Source organism: Drosophila nasuta, chromosome 2L (assembly GCF_023558535.2).
Source record: "Drosophila nasuta strain 15112-1781.00 chromosome 2L, ASM2355853v1, whole genome shotgun sequence".
Taxonomy (NCBI): domain Eukaryota; kingdom Metazoa; phylum Arthropoda; class Insecta; order Diptera; family Drosophilidae; genus Drosophila; species Drosophila nasuta.
The window spans coordinates 2,134,307-2,148,089 of record NC_083455.1 but is presented as its reverse complement, the minus strand read 5'-3'; the positions used below and the strand labels follow the sequence as shown (position 1 = coordinate 2,148,089).

Genomic DNA, 13,783 nt, shown 5'->3' with positions numbered 1-13,783 from the left:
GCGCTTTTGTGTTGGGGCGCAGCTGTGCACTGAGAGAAATTACGATTCTATTTTGTGTTTACATCCAGAACAGAAGCATATTTCGCATTATATTCACATATAAACTTGTTGGTAAAAAAAAGTGCTCTCCAATTCATCACTCATTTTTCTAACCCACCAAAAAAATTAAAATAACACTTACGATGGTCGGCCACGAAATAAATCAAAACCTAACCCAGACAGAAGAATAAGTTCCAGTGCATGTGTTCGAGAAAAAAACAAAAACAAAATACATTGCGGTCAGCGAAGCGTGACGACGGAAAGAGATGAAATGGAGAAACAAGCAAAATTGTTTTTGTTTCGCATGCAAATCGAAGCCCATATGCACGGTGCTTATGGGCGCACTACCCATAAGCACAGAGCATCTACAAAAACAAAAGTGCACTCAGTGTATAGGCGTTGAGCATCCCTGCTTTATAGGGTTGGAGATGCCTCCTCCTTCTGTTACATACATTTCCTGCCGTCAGAAAGTTATAATGCAGGTATAATAACAAACTGCATTAAGCTAGTTACAAACCAATATTTATTTTCGAAATCAGTTGAATGATTCCATTTAATTGAATGATCAATCAGCTGTCACTGAAAAAAACTACAATGCAATGCAAATAAGCGGCAATAAAAATATCAAATATCATATTAATCTTTATTATACATTTATTCAGTATTCAGTATGTACGATAAGATTTAAATATTAAAACATTTATGATAGTCAAGTTTTACAAGAAAAACAGTTGGTTTTCTAAGCCCGAAGACGGTGCACGGTGAATACTCTCAGCTATCAAAAATGCTAGCTTATGAGCATATTGACAAACTGCAGGGACTCGGCAAGTTCCAGACCAATTGTAGTACATATGTGTCATTTTATACGTGAGTATTTGTATCTTATCAGCATTCAGACCCATGCTGTCGTGCAAAACATTGTAGTTCGTTGGAGAAACGGTACCTTGTTTTATGGCCTGCGAAACCAAAAAGAAATCATAACGCTCGGGCAAAGTGATAACATCATCGACTATTGTTCCAGGTTCGGGATTGCGCTTATTCACAAAGTAACGTGTGTTAATTCTTTTTGTTACAACAATAAATGCTAAATTGCAACCTTTCTCTCTTCCCGCCGATTTATAGATCTCGTCCAGTCGAGTTTTGAGGAATTTCACCTCAATATTGAATACTTGATTTAGCTGACCATCACCTACACCGTCGCGGAAAAAGAGAATGCGGTCGGGCAAACTCCCATGATGCTCACGATATGCCTTTAGTGCACATGTCATATTCATTAATATTTGATTAGACAGTTCCTGACCCTTCATATGTTCAGTAACTGAAGAGAAATAACGTGTGGAGGACTTCATATCCATAGTAGCTACAAAAGCGCCATATGACTTGTTTTTGTTCTTGGACGAGTGGCATACATCAAATCCAACGGTCATCAATCCATTTATAGGAAGCTCTATCATCCATGGAGCACCCATTAGTTTGGCATTCATTTGTATTACAACTTTGGTTGCAATCGACATTAGACCGCTTGATCTATCCGGGCGCGGTGCAATTGTTTTAAGTGTTACTACTTGAGAGGGTACTGGACGATCAACACACGTTCGCTTCTTAATGCAACTATATCTGCGAACACAAAATACCACGGTAATTTAAATGTATCAGCAATTCGTGAACAATTATTCAAACTTACTTCTCTTCGTTAGGAGACTTTATGACAATCATTATAATTTGTGGATCTTTAGCGGCAGCACTATCGATCGCTTGCGAATAAGTCCCATTGCGATCATCCGAAATTTCTTCACTGTAAGAGTAAAAATAATACAATATAAGGATAAATACGCGAGTAACAAATTAGAACATACTATCTGGGTTCGCTCATACGAAGTTTCATGCCTCCAGATGCCTGCATACACAGCTTCACAAACTGTTGTACTTCATGCTTTGACCGACTTGGTGTTATGACATACCAACGTTTAATGTCTACGTTTGTAAACATAGCGTCTTTACGACATTCGTATGTCCAATCAGCGCGGGCATCGCATAAAAAGCGCCTTTGACCTCCAAATACAATCTTCTGTGGCGGCAGAACTCGGGCACGTATCTCAACAAGAGCAGAATCCAATTCAACATTCCACGACTTTAACATATTAACACTACTTTCCGATTTCTGCAGACGCTGATTAAATGCACGCAACCTATCAATTCGACGATCGGGAGCAATTCTAGTATGCTCGCCCATTGCCTTCATTAATTGGAAGTCAGATCGCATACCGTCAGTTAAACCAGTAGCTCGAGCCAATTCAGGAATTAACATTATCAATTGATCAGCACCTCCACGAATATTTTTCTCACTTGGACGGGACACTACGAGTGGTTGCTTATGGTCTCGAATGATTATGTTGTAGCGCTTTGTAATTATAGAATCAAAAAGTTTTAAATTCTTACACTCTTATATTTGTAATCTTTCAACTTACTTTCTTATAATATTCAACATACGATATTTCTCCATCCTTGGTACTGAATGTAGACATCGGGGATGACTCAAAAGCGACATCATCTACTCTATATGTTTTATTGTTGTAGTCCGTCAATACAATCATGCCTATAAATGAAATAATTTTAGTTTAGCGTGATATTTTTGATTACAAATAATAACATCTTACCTATAACTTCACGTTTAAAGGCACCCTGAAAATCGTCATTTTCTCGAATGTTTTTCGACAAAATTTGATACAAAGTATCCGTTCTCATGACTTTGTGAGCGATTTCAGTGCATAAGAGAAAATCCGATTCATGTTGACGAATTGAAGTTATATACCCCGGCCATAATTCCATTCGATGCTTACTATCCAATACAATCTACAAAATTTTATAACATATGTATTTAAAAATATATAAAAAAAATTACACATTTTTATTGCTTACCTTGGCTTGCGGGTCGAAATAATTGCGAGACACTATTTGAAGTTGCAGGCCTTCCATAGCACGACGCAAAATCAAGTTAAGAACTTGTAACTGCTGAGGATCCATTGCCTCAACAATACCTACACTCCTTATTTTAATGCTTATATTCTCTCCTGAACGACTCTTTGTCAATAGATCCAAAACATATGGACTATTAGGTGTGTCCTTGAACTTGGTGGTGCAGAACAACACTGATCCATCAAAAATATAGCCGCCTAATATATTACTGTGCTCTCTCAATAAGCCCTGACGTAGAAATGTATTATCAACATCGGGCGAGAAATCAACACGGTACTGATAAAGCGACCAATTGGGACGCTTAAGAAATTTGAAGTAATTTGTTTGAACAGTGATTGGTTTGCCTGTAGTACCCATTTTAGTAAGCAGACCACTGGGACGAGATCGCACAATTTCGGTAATTAATCGTCGTCCACGCACCGATCCACGAGGGTCACCTACTTATTGAAAATATTGATTATTAATTCCTTGGATTACAATTTTTATATTTCATGTATTTATATATTAATTTACCCTCAGCAGCCCCAGTAACGCCTTGAGTAGCTGGGTTACTCATGGGCCGCCTAGCCTCAGCTTGCTGCGGTACTGGTGCATGACCCTGAAAAAATACAAAAATACTTAAAATTAGTTATATTAATACAGTACTACATTCAAAATATACCTTAAAGTGAAAATATACCAGTTTGTCAGCCAAAGTAACTCCTAGGATGTAGGCATTTACCCCATACAAAAGTTTTTCTTTAATATCTTCCAAATTTTTTATCTGATCGCAAACAAACTTTCAGGAATCATAGACTAATGATATTATTGTGTACACCAAAATTCTCTAGCTATAAAATTACACTTATTACTCGATTTTTGTCGATTTGCGACCTGTAAACATAACAGCTGCTATCGAAAAACAATTATATCTCCATCTCTTATAGTCTCTTAGATCTAGGTCTTCATACAGAAGGACGGACAGACGGGCATATCGTCTTGGCTGCTGAAGCTGATCAAGAATATATATACTTTATAGGGTTGGAGATGCCTCCTTCTGTTACATACACATCCTGCCGGCAGAAAGTTATAATGCAGGTATAATAACAAACTGCAAATAAGCTAGTTACAAACCAATATTTATTTTCGAAATCAGTGGAATGATTCCATTTAATTGAATGATCAATCAGCTGTCACTGAAAAAAACTACAATGTAATGCAAATAAGCGGCAATAAAAATATCAAATATCACATTAATCTTTATTATACATTTTAAGTATTCAGTATGTACGATAAGATTTAAATATTAAAACATTCATATTGATAGTCAAGTATTACAAGAAAAACAGTTGGTTTTCTAGACCCGAAGACGGTGCACGGTGAATACTCTCAGCTATCAAAAATGCTAGCTTATGAGCATATTGACAAACTGCAGGGACTCGGCAAGTTCCAGACCAATTGTAGTACATATGTGTCATTTTATACGTGAGTATTTGTATCTTATCAGCATTCAGACCCATGCTGTCGTGCAAAACATTATAGTTCGTTGGAGAAACGGTACCTTGTTTTATGGCCTGCGAAACCAAAAAGAAATCATAACGCTCGGGCAAAGTGATAACATCATCGACTATTGTTCCAGGTTCGGGATTGCGCTTATTCACAAAGTAACGTGTGTTAATTCTTTTTGTTACAACAATAAATGCCAAATTGCAACCTTTCTCTCTTCCCGCCGATTTATAGATCTCGTCCAGTCGAGTTTTGAGGAATTTCACCTCAATATTGAATACTTGATTTAGCTGACCATCACCTACACCGTCGCGGAAAAAGAGAATGCGGTCGGGCAAACTCCCATGATGCTCACGATATGCCTTTAGTGCACATGTCATATTCATTAATATTTGATTAGACAGTTCCTGACCCTTCATATGTTCAGTAACTGAAGAGAAATAACGTGTGGAGGACTTCATATCCATAGTAGCTACAAAAGCGCCATATGACTTGTTTTTGTTCTTGGACGAGTGGCATACATCAAATCCAACGGTCATCAATCCATTTATAGGAAGCTCTATCATCCATGGAGCACCCATTAGTTTGGCATTCATTTGTATTACAACTTTGGTTGCAATCGACATTAGACCGCTTGATCTATCCGGGCGCGGTGCAATTGTTTTAAGTGTTACTACTTGAGAGGGTACTGGACGATCAACACACGTTCGCTTCTTAATGCAACTATATCTGCGAACACAAAATACCACGGTAATTTAAATGTATCAGCAATTCGTGAACAATTATTCAAACTTACTTCTCTTCATTAGGAGACTTTATGACAATCATTATAATTTGTGGATCTTTAGCGGCAGCACTATCGATCGCTTGCGAATAAGTCCCATTGCGATCATCCGAAATTTCTTCACTGTAAGAGTAAAAATAATACAATATAAGGATAAATACGCGAGTAACAAATTAGAACATACTATCTGGGTTCGCTCATACGAAGTTTCATGCCTCCAGATGCCTGCATACACAGCTTCACAAACTGTTGTACTTCATGCTTTGACCGACTTGGTGTTATGACATACCAACGTTTAATGTCTACGTTTGTAAACATAGCGTCTTTACGACATTCGTATGTCCAATCAGCGCGGGCATCGCATAAAAAGCGCCTTTGACCTCCAAATACAATCTTCTGTGGCGGCAGAACTCGGGCACGTATCTCAACAAGAGCAGAATCAATTCAACATTCCACGACTTTAACATATTAACACTACTTTCCGATTTCTGCAGACGCTGATTAAATGCACGCAACCTATCAATTCGACGATCGGGAGCAATTCTAGTATGCTCGCCCATTGCCTTCATTAATTGGAAGTCAGATCGCATACCGTCAGTTAAACCAGTAGCTCGAGCCAATTCAGGAATTAACATTATCAATTGATCAGCACCTCCACGAATATTTTTCTCACTTGGACGGGACACTACGAGTGGTTGCTTATGGTCTCGAATGATTATGTTGTAGCGCTTTGTAATTATAGAATCAAAAGTTTTAAATTCTTACACTCTTATATTTGTAATCTTTCAACTTACTTTCTTATAATATTCAACATACGATATTTCTCCATCCTTGGTACTGAATGTAGACATCGGGGATGACTCAAAAGCGACATCATCTACTCTATATGTTTTATTGTTGTAGTCCGTCAATACAATCATGCCTATAAATGAAATAATTTTAGTTTAGCGTGATATTTTTGATTACAAATAATAACATCTTACCTATAACTTCACGTTTAAAGGCACCCTGAAAATCATCATTTTCTCGAATGTTTTTCGACAAAATTTGATACAAAGTATCCGTTCTCATGACTTTGTGAGCGATTTCAGTGCATAAGAGAAAATCCGATTCATGTTGACGAATTGAAGTTATATACCCCGGCCATAATTCCATTCGATGCTTACTATCCAATACAATCTACAAAATTTTATAATATATGTATTTAAAAATATATCCAAAAATTACACATTTTTATTGCTTACCTTGGCTTGCGGGTCGAAATAATTGCGAGACACTATTTGAAGTTGCAGGCCTTCCATAGCACGACGCAAAATCAAGTTAAGAACTTGTAACTGCTGAGGATCCATTGCCTCAACAATACCTACACTCCTTATTTTAATGCTTATATTCTCTCCTGAACGACTCTTTGTCAATAGATCCAAAACATATGGACTATTAGGTGTGTCCTTGAACTTGGTGGTGCAGAACAACACTGATCCATCAAAAATATAGCCGCCTAATATATTACTGTGCTCTCTCAATAAGCCCTGACGTAGAAATGTATTATCAACATCGGGCGAGAAATCAACACGGTACTGATAAAGCGACCAATTGGGACGCTTAAGAAATTTGAAGTAATTTGTTTGAACAGTGATTGGTTTGCCTGTAGTACCCATTTTAGTAAGCAGACCACTGGGACGAGATCGCACAATTTCGGTAATTAATCGTCGTCCACGCACCGATCCACGAGGGTCACCTACTTATTGAAAATATTGATTATTAATTCCTTGGATTACAATTTTTATATTTCATGTATTTATATATTAATCTACCCTCAGCAGCCCCAGTAACGCCTTGAGTAGCTGGGTTACTCATGGGCCGCCTCGCCTCAGCTTGCTGCGGTACTGGTGCATGACCCTGAAAAAAATTAATTTAGATGATAATAGTCAGTTTTACATGTATTTATGTATTATTCTTTGAAAATTATAAGTATGCATGATAATCTAATAGTTTATAGTCATATTTAGTGAAAATTATTCCTCCGTTGAACAGACCGAGTCGCATAATGATTGTCCACTCAACGGCGTGCGTATTCTTAAGAATGCATTTTGTAATCTCATGAGTTTTTTTGTAATTTCATAAAAATTAAGTAACTTATTCTATTGCACTACAGATATACAGTGACATACTAAAGTATTAGAACACTAAATTTAAACTGTCACTCCGCAGTACTTATGCAGTAATCGCGAAAGTTACTTTTAAATTTTTTTTTTTTAATTTATTTTATTATTTTAGTCGGTGAAATAAATACAGTAGAAACTAATAATTGTAGCATCCAGCAATAGCATACAAACTAAATATTACAAAAATTATTCATCTAATATTTGGATTTGAATTACACGATCAGCACAAAAATTGAGCACATCTAGCATCATACAAAAATTTGTAAGGCTAAGCACAATTTCTCAAATACAGTCACATATCGTCCCACACTCACAATGGATGCACAGAAACATATATGTATGTGTGTATAACATATATGTATGTGTGTATAACATATATGTATGTGTGTATAACAGAAGTCTCATATTTAAGACTAATTATAAAACAGCTTCTTTAGACAATTTTCTCGGCACAAGCCGCTTTGTGAATACTATGTAAATCTATTTACATATTTATTTAAACAACTTCTTCAATAAACTTACTCAAAGCGTAAAATACTTTTTTTAATGTTCTTCAATTTTAATAATTAACTGCACGAAGCAAACGGTTTCTGGTGTCTATCGTATTCAGTTCTTTCGTTGGTATGTAAATTTAAACATGCACATAAATACGTACAAATGTATATATGTATATACATATTACTACATATTAAAGAATTCCGTAGATTTGTGGATAATTCATATTTAATTTCATTCAATTTCAATTTATTTTGTTTTGCACTAGCACCGTAATTCGCCGTTATTTTTCGTTTTTATCTCTCAACTATACATTCATAAATGCAAAAGTATACATGTAAGTATAAATGCAAAAGTATACATGTATGTACGTGCTTTGTACTTTTGGATTCATCATTCTATTTTCTTCACCTTACACCTTAGTACAATTAAAAAAAAAATGTAGCGTTACAATTCGCCATTATTTTTCGTTGTTCATCTCTCCACTACACATTAATAAATTGTCCCATTTTCTTCATCTTCGTATCGAAGGAATAACAAACAAAACTCTGTATTTTAGTGTGTGTGTGTAGGGACTAGCATGAGTTCGTTCAATTATTTCAGCACAAGTCAATTTAAATTTAATGATATTAAAATGTGCATTCAAAGTAAATTATTTGAATAAATTAAATAAAAATAAAATGTACTGTATATTTACCAGTTGAGGAACCAGGCCCCTTGACAATTCCTCGTTAGGTTTTTTTCCCCGTCCTCGACCACGTGAATGTCCTGAATTAGCTGGTAAATTATTCATATTTATTTTTTCAAAAATCACAAACTTCTTTACACCTCGAAAGATTACAATTGAATGGCTCCAATTATTCGTGACTTACGAATGACACAACTTTGTATCGATAAAATAGTGATGACATATTTTTCAAAGATGATTATGTTACAATAGATTTTATCGACTGTAATCATTTTTATGGGTAAATGGTCGTTTCCAAGATAATAACAAAAATCGAAATTATTTATGTACATGCGACACAAGCAAAAGTAGTTTTCATGACAAAGCATCTAAACGCAGAGAAACCCAAAATATTATTCAAATCCGAAAAAATTTGCACTTTTATAGAATTTTTTTTTTTCTTTTTGTACAAAAGTTTATAGAAGATGATCCAGGGGAATATATCTCTAACAAAAGATTTCGTACAAGAGTTTAGGGAAGGCGATATAGGGGAATATATCCCCTAAGAAAAGGTTTCGCTTTGTCTAACACGCTTTCTTTGAAATTCGCATATCAAAGTGTTGAATTTCAATGCTTATAAGTAAAACGATGCATGCAATATTTCAAATTTTTGTGACTTCATTTCAAAGCAGAAACTTCCGTTCTTATGCGAGCGAATCTTTTTTCGAACAAAGTACTTTTTTTATTGCCATCTTATCATTTAAAATATTAAAATTGTTGGCGAGGTCTTAAATGAATGAAAATGAGCTGCAGAATTAATATGGCAATCTGCCCGAAACTCAATAAAAAATTAAAACTTCTGCATTGCAATACTTTGAAAGGAAGCAAAAAATAAATTGAATTGGATAGACATAAGGAAATGCTCATTGCTTCCAGTGCAGGATTATTTTTTATACTGCTAATTTTCGCTGGTTTATTTTCGTTTTTCGACGATATTTTTCCATGTGCTTGAGTTTATTTGTTTAATCGCGCATTAACATCTGTTGATAAAACGCGACTTTAATATAATATCATAGAACTGCACCATTCTAGCAGATACGCTTGGTGTAAACTACTAAGAATCACAAAAACTTGTGCAATTAAAATGCAGTAAACCTTTATAAGGATGATGTCAAGCAAAGCGAGAAGATGTCAGAGTGACAGCTTTGCGAGATGCGAGCTATATTGCTCTGTTCGTTCTGAGCGAGTTGAAACGAGAAAGTGGGTTGCGAACAGTATAAGAGGGTTGCTATTTATATTTCTGCCCTAATAATGAAAATGCGAATATTTATAAAAAACAAGTAAGAAAGCTACAGTCGAGTGTACCCAATTTTGAATAAAAGCAATATATTTTGTGATATTATTCTCAAAATATACCAAATATATTACAAAATACTAAAAATATACTAAATGGTATATGTGGTATATCGGTGTAGTACCGCATTCAAAATATACCTCAGACGGCACAATATACCAGATTGTCAGCCAAAGCAACTAAGACCCCTAGTAAGTAGGCGTTTTTGCCTATACAAAAGTATTTCTTTAATAACTTCCGAAATTGTTATCTAATCGCAACCAAATTCAGGAATGATAACTACTATAGGAAGTGGGCGTGGCAAAAATTTGAAACAAACTTGATCTGCGTGCAAACATAACAAATGCTGTCGAAAAAAAATTATAGCTCTATCTCTTATAGTCTCTGAGATCTAGGTGTTCATACGGACAGACACACAGACGGACAGACGGACATGGCTAGATCGTCTCGGCTGTTGACGCTGATCAAGAATATATATACCTTATAGAGTCGGAGATGCCTCCTTCTACCTTTTACATACATTTCTTGCCGGCACAAAGTTATAATACCCTTCTACCCTATGGGTAGCGGGTATAAAAATGGATTTATTGTTTTTGACAGTATTCTCCAGCAAGATTTATACATTTTTGAATGCGCTCAAGCTAATTGTCGAAGCACTTCTTCCACTCTGATTGAGGCACCTCCAAAACATGGTTTCTGACTTCGAAAAACGATGACCACGCCTTTTTTCCTTGATGTGCGGGAATAAAAAGAAGTCTTTGGGTGCCAAGTCAGGGCTGTACGGCGGATGACCCATAAATTCCACTTTTTTACTGGAAAAAAAGTCGCGGGTTTGAGCTGGTGTGTGAGAGTTCGCGTTCTCATGGTGCAGAATGACCTATCTTTTCTTGTTCGTTTTTTGAATTTCTACAAGGACTTCAGGCTAACGAATTGTGGTGACCATTCAGAATTGGCCGTCCTACATTGCTCAAGCGAAACAGTCGCCACATGGCCAGTTTTACCGAAGAAACAGGCGACCATTTGCTTCATAGTGCTTCTTGCACGAATAACTTTCGTTGGATTTGGATCGTCTTCAAAGACTCATACGATCGATTGCTGTTTTGTTTTGGTCTCATAGCCATAGATCCATGATTCGTCACCTGTGACGATCTTATAAATGTTTTTTGGAGCACATTGAATGTATTTTTCCAAAATTTCTTTGAACCACTCCACACAAGCCTTTTTTTGACCAATTCACTATGGGCAAAAAGTTTCAAAGTGCGGCATTTTTACATTTTTTTTTGTGTTCGGTATCATTAAATTGACTTTATTTTTTGAACTAAAATACTTCAAGAATACTAAAACATATTTTTAAAAAATTGTAGACTTCGTTGGCTATTTGTTATTCGACCATATTTAATGACTATGGTCTGGACCCTCTGAAAAAAAAATTGGCGGGAAAATTTGTGATTTTTTCTGTCAATTTTATATTCAAATATTAAATCAAACAAAAAAAAATATGGAATTTAAACGTCAAGATATGTAATATTAATTATTGGCACTAAATTTTTAGTACATGCGATGAGATATGTAATATTAATTATTGGCACTAAATTTTTAGTACATGCGATATATTGTCCAATCGTGCAATGTGTTGTTGGTATGTTTTTAGGTCCCTGCTAACAAATGTATCTGTATTTCTATAGAGTTTAACTTGTGAGTCTAGGCCACTAATCTGTTAACAATCAAATAGTGGTTAACATTTTTGCCCGTTTTTGCCCGATTTACGACAAAACTCAATGTTGCAGTTGTATTTACGTCTTGTTATTCAACGATGCTTGATTTTTGGAGCAACAACAACCGCCAACAAACTGCTATGAATCATTTTGTTTTGCAAAATATTGATGAAAATGAATTAGGTGATGTTCAGCAATTAAAGTGAAAATTAGCATTTGAACTAGTATATGAAACAGAAAATTCAATGCTATTGTTGCATGCCGTTTTGAAGTGTTTATATAATTTTAATTGCTACACAATGTGAGTTTGAGGTATGCCCATCAAAACTTAAAGTAGGTACTTGATGTACTTATACATTAATACTTATGAGTGGTATCCAATGTCTCCAATTTTGCATAAAGTGCTGGTACATTGGCACCAAATTATGGAAACCTCCGTACTTCTTCTAGGGGCTCTGCGTGAAAATGCGTCAGAAGAGCGCAAAAAATTGTACAAACTCGATATGTTCTCATGCAAGGAAAAACAGCCGCCTGAATACTATATCAGATGTGTTTAATAGAGCATTGGATTCCTCTGACTCACTGCTTTCAACTATAAATCCAAAGGAACGCCAAAGATTAAACTATAAAAAAAGCCTACCAATAGATGTTATAGCTCTTTTGGAATCTCATGATATTGAGCTTCCAATAACATGGGCATGTATAGGCAATAATAATTATCAGGTAGAAGAAGGCCGAGATAATGAACTCGAAATTTTCCGACAGAGTTCCCTGGAGTTGGAGGAAGAGCTTTGTGAAATTAACCAAGGTGCCTAGTTAACTAAGGTATGGAGTCACAAAACATAATATTGGGCTTGGATCCAAATCAAATTGCATGGATCCAAATCAAATTTAAAATGCGAAATTGCTAACAATATATATATTTAATAAACTTAGTTTAATTTTATTAAATATATATATATATATAAATTTAGTTTAATTTTATTAAATATATTACATTAAAATATTTTAAAACAAATTAAAAAAAAAAAAACCAAATTTTTAAAATCCTGGTAAGGTGGGCGAGAAGGAAGGAAGGGACTTTTTGCCCATAGTGCAATTGTCAAATTGTGAGGGATCCAACGGGAACAATCCTTTTTTACGACCAGGTGTTTATGCAATATACTTTTGCACGCAGATGAAGTTTATTTCAAATTTTTGCCACACTCACTTGCGCCCTCTCAAATCGAAAAATACGATTTGAGGAAACGTCATATTAAAATTAGTTACGATTTACATACGAACGTATGTAACTATGGTTTTTATGACTACTAATTTGGTTGCGATCAGATTAAAATTGTAAAAGTTATTTGGGAAATAATTGTATATGGCAGGAAATGCCATGGTTAAGAATCTGGAATATTTTTAGTGTTTTATATTTTTAGTATACTAGGATATTTATACACCAAATATTATTTTGGTGTATACATTAGGTATTTTTATACCCGCACCCATAGGGTAGAAGGGAGAGACGATCTAGCCATGTCGCCTGTCTGTCTGTCCGTATGAACACCTTGATCTCAGAGACTATAAGAGACAGAGCTATAATTTTTTTTGACAGCATTTGTTGTTTGCACGTAGATTAAGTTAGTTTCAAATGTTTGCCACGCCCACTTCCACCCCGAATTTTGGCGTACAATAATGAATATAGTGTTCGTGATTTCACAAAATTTGGTTGCGATCAGATAAAAATTGTCGAAGTTATTAAAATAATATTCTTGTATGGGCAAAAATGCCTACTTACTAAGGGTCGTAGTTGCTTTGGCTGACAATCTGGTATGTTTTGCACTCTATAGTATATACTGAGTATAGTACCATATTAATATACCAAATATAACTTTCAGTATTATTTTTATATTTTGTGGTATATCAATATCAGTATTTTTTAAAAATACCGCAATATTTTGCTTTTATTCAAAATGTACTCGACTGTAGCTTTCTTGTTGTATTTGTAAATGTTGAATTATTAAAATTTAAATAAATAACACAAAAATGAGCACAAGACTTGCTTGTATATTTTTGCCGTTTTCCTTAAGGCATTATTCAATGTTTTTTTTTTTTTTG

General features: G+C 35.1%; 1 protein-coding gene across 3 annotated transcripts; it reads right to left on the bottom strand.

The window, feature by feature from the left end:
* Positions 1-663: 663 nt before the first annotated feature.
* On the bottom strand, positions 664-8,821 carry LOC132797524 (protein aubergine). Of its 3 annotated transcripts, none has more exons than XM_060809289.1 (8): positions 8,642-8,820; positions 3,529-3,613; positions 2,959-3,455; positions 2,697-2,892; positions 2,508-2,635; positions 1,896-2,440; positions 1,724-1,834; positions 664-1,656 (listed from the first exon to the last, which is right to left on the bottom strand). In XM_060809289.1, the coding sequence occupies exons 1-8, from the start codon at positions 8,735-8,737 to the stop codon at positions 756-758; spliced, it is 2,559 nt and encodes an 852-aa protein (XP_060665272.1). In that variant the 5' UTR covers positions 8,738-8,820; the 3' UTR covers positions 664-755. The 3 variants fall into 3 exon arrangements, 2 of the variants coding, with proteins under 2 accessions (XP_060665272.1, XP_060665321.1); XM_060809338.1 differs by having other exon boundaries at positions 2,959-3,452; positions 8,642-8,819; XR_009633754.1 differs by lacking the exons at positions 664-1,656; positions 1,724-1,834; positions 1,896-2,440; ... (2 more) ...; positions 2,959-3,455; positions 3,529-3,613 and adding exons at positions 5,298-5,407; positions 5,469-6,012; positions 6,079-6,206; ... (1 more) ...; positions 6,529-7,025; positions 7,099-7,183 and having other exon boundaries at positions 8,642-8,821.
* Positions 8,822-13,783: the final 4,962 nt, after the last annotated feature.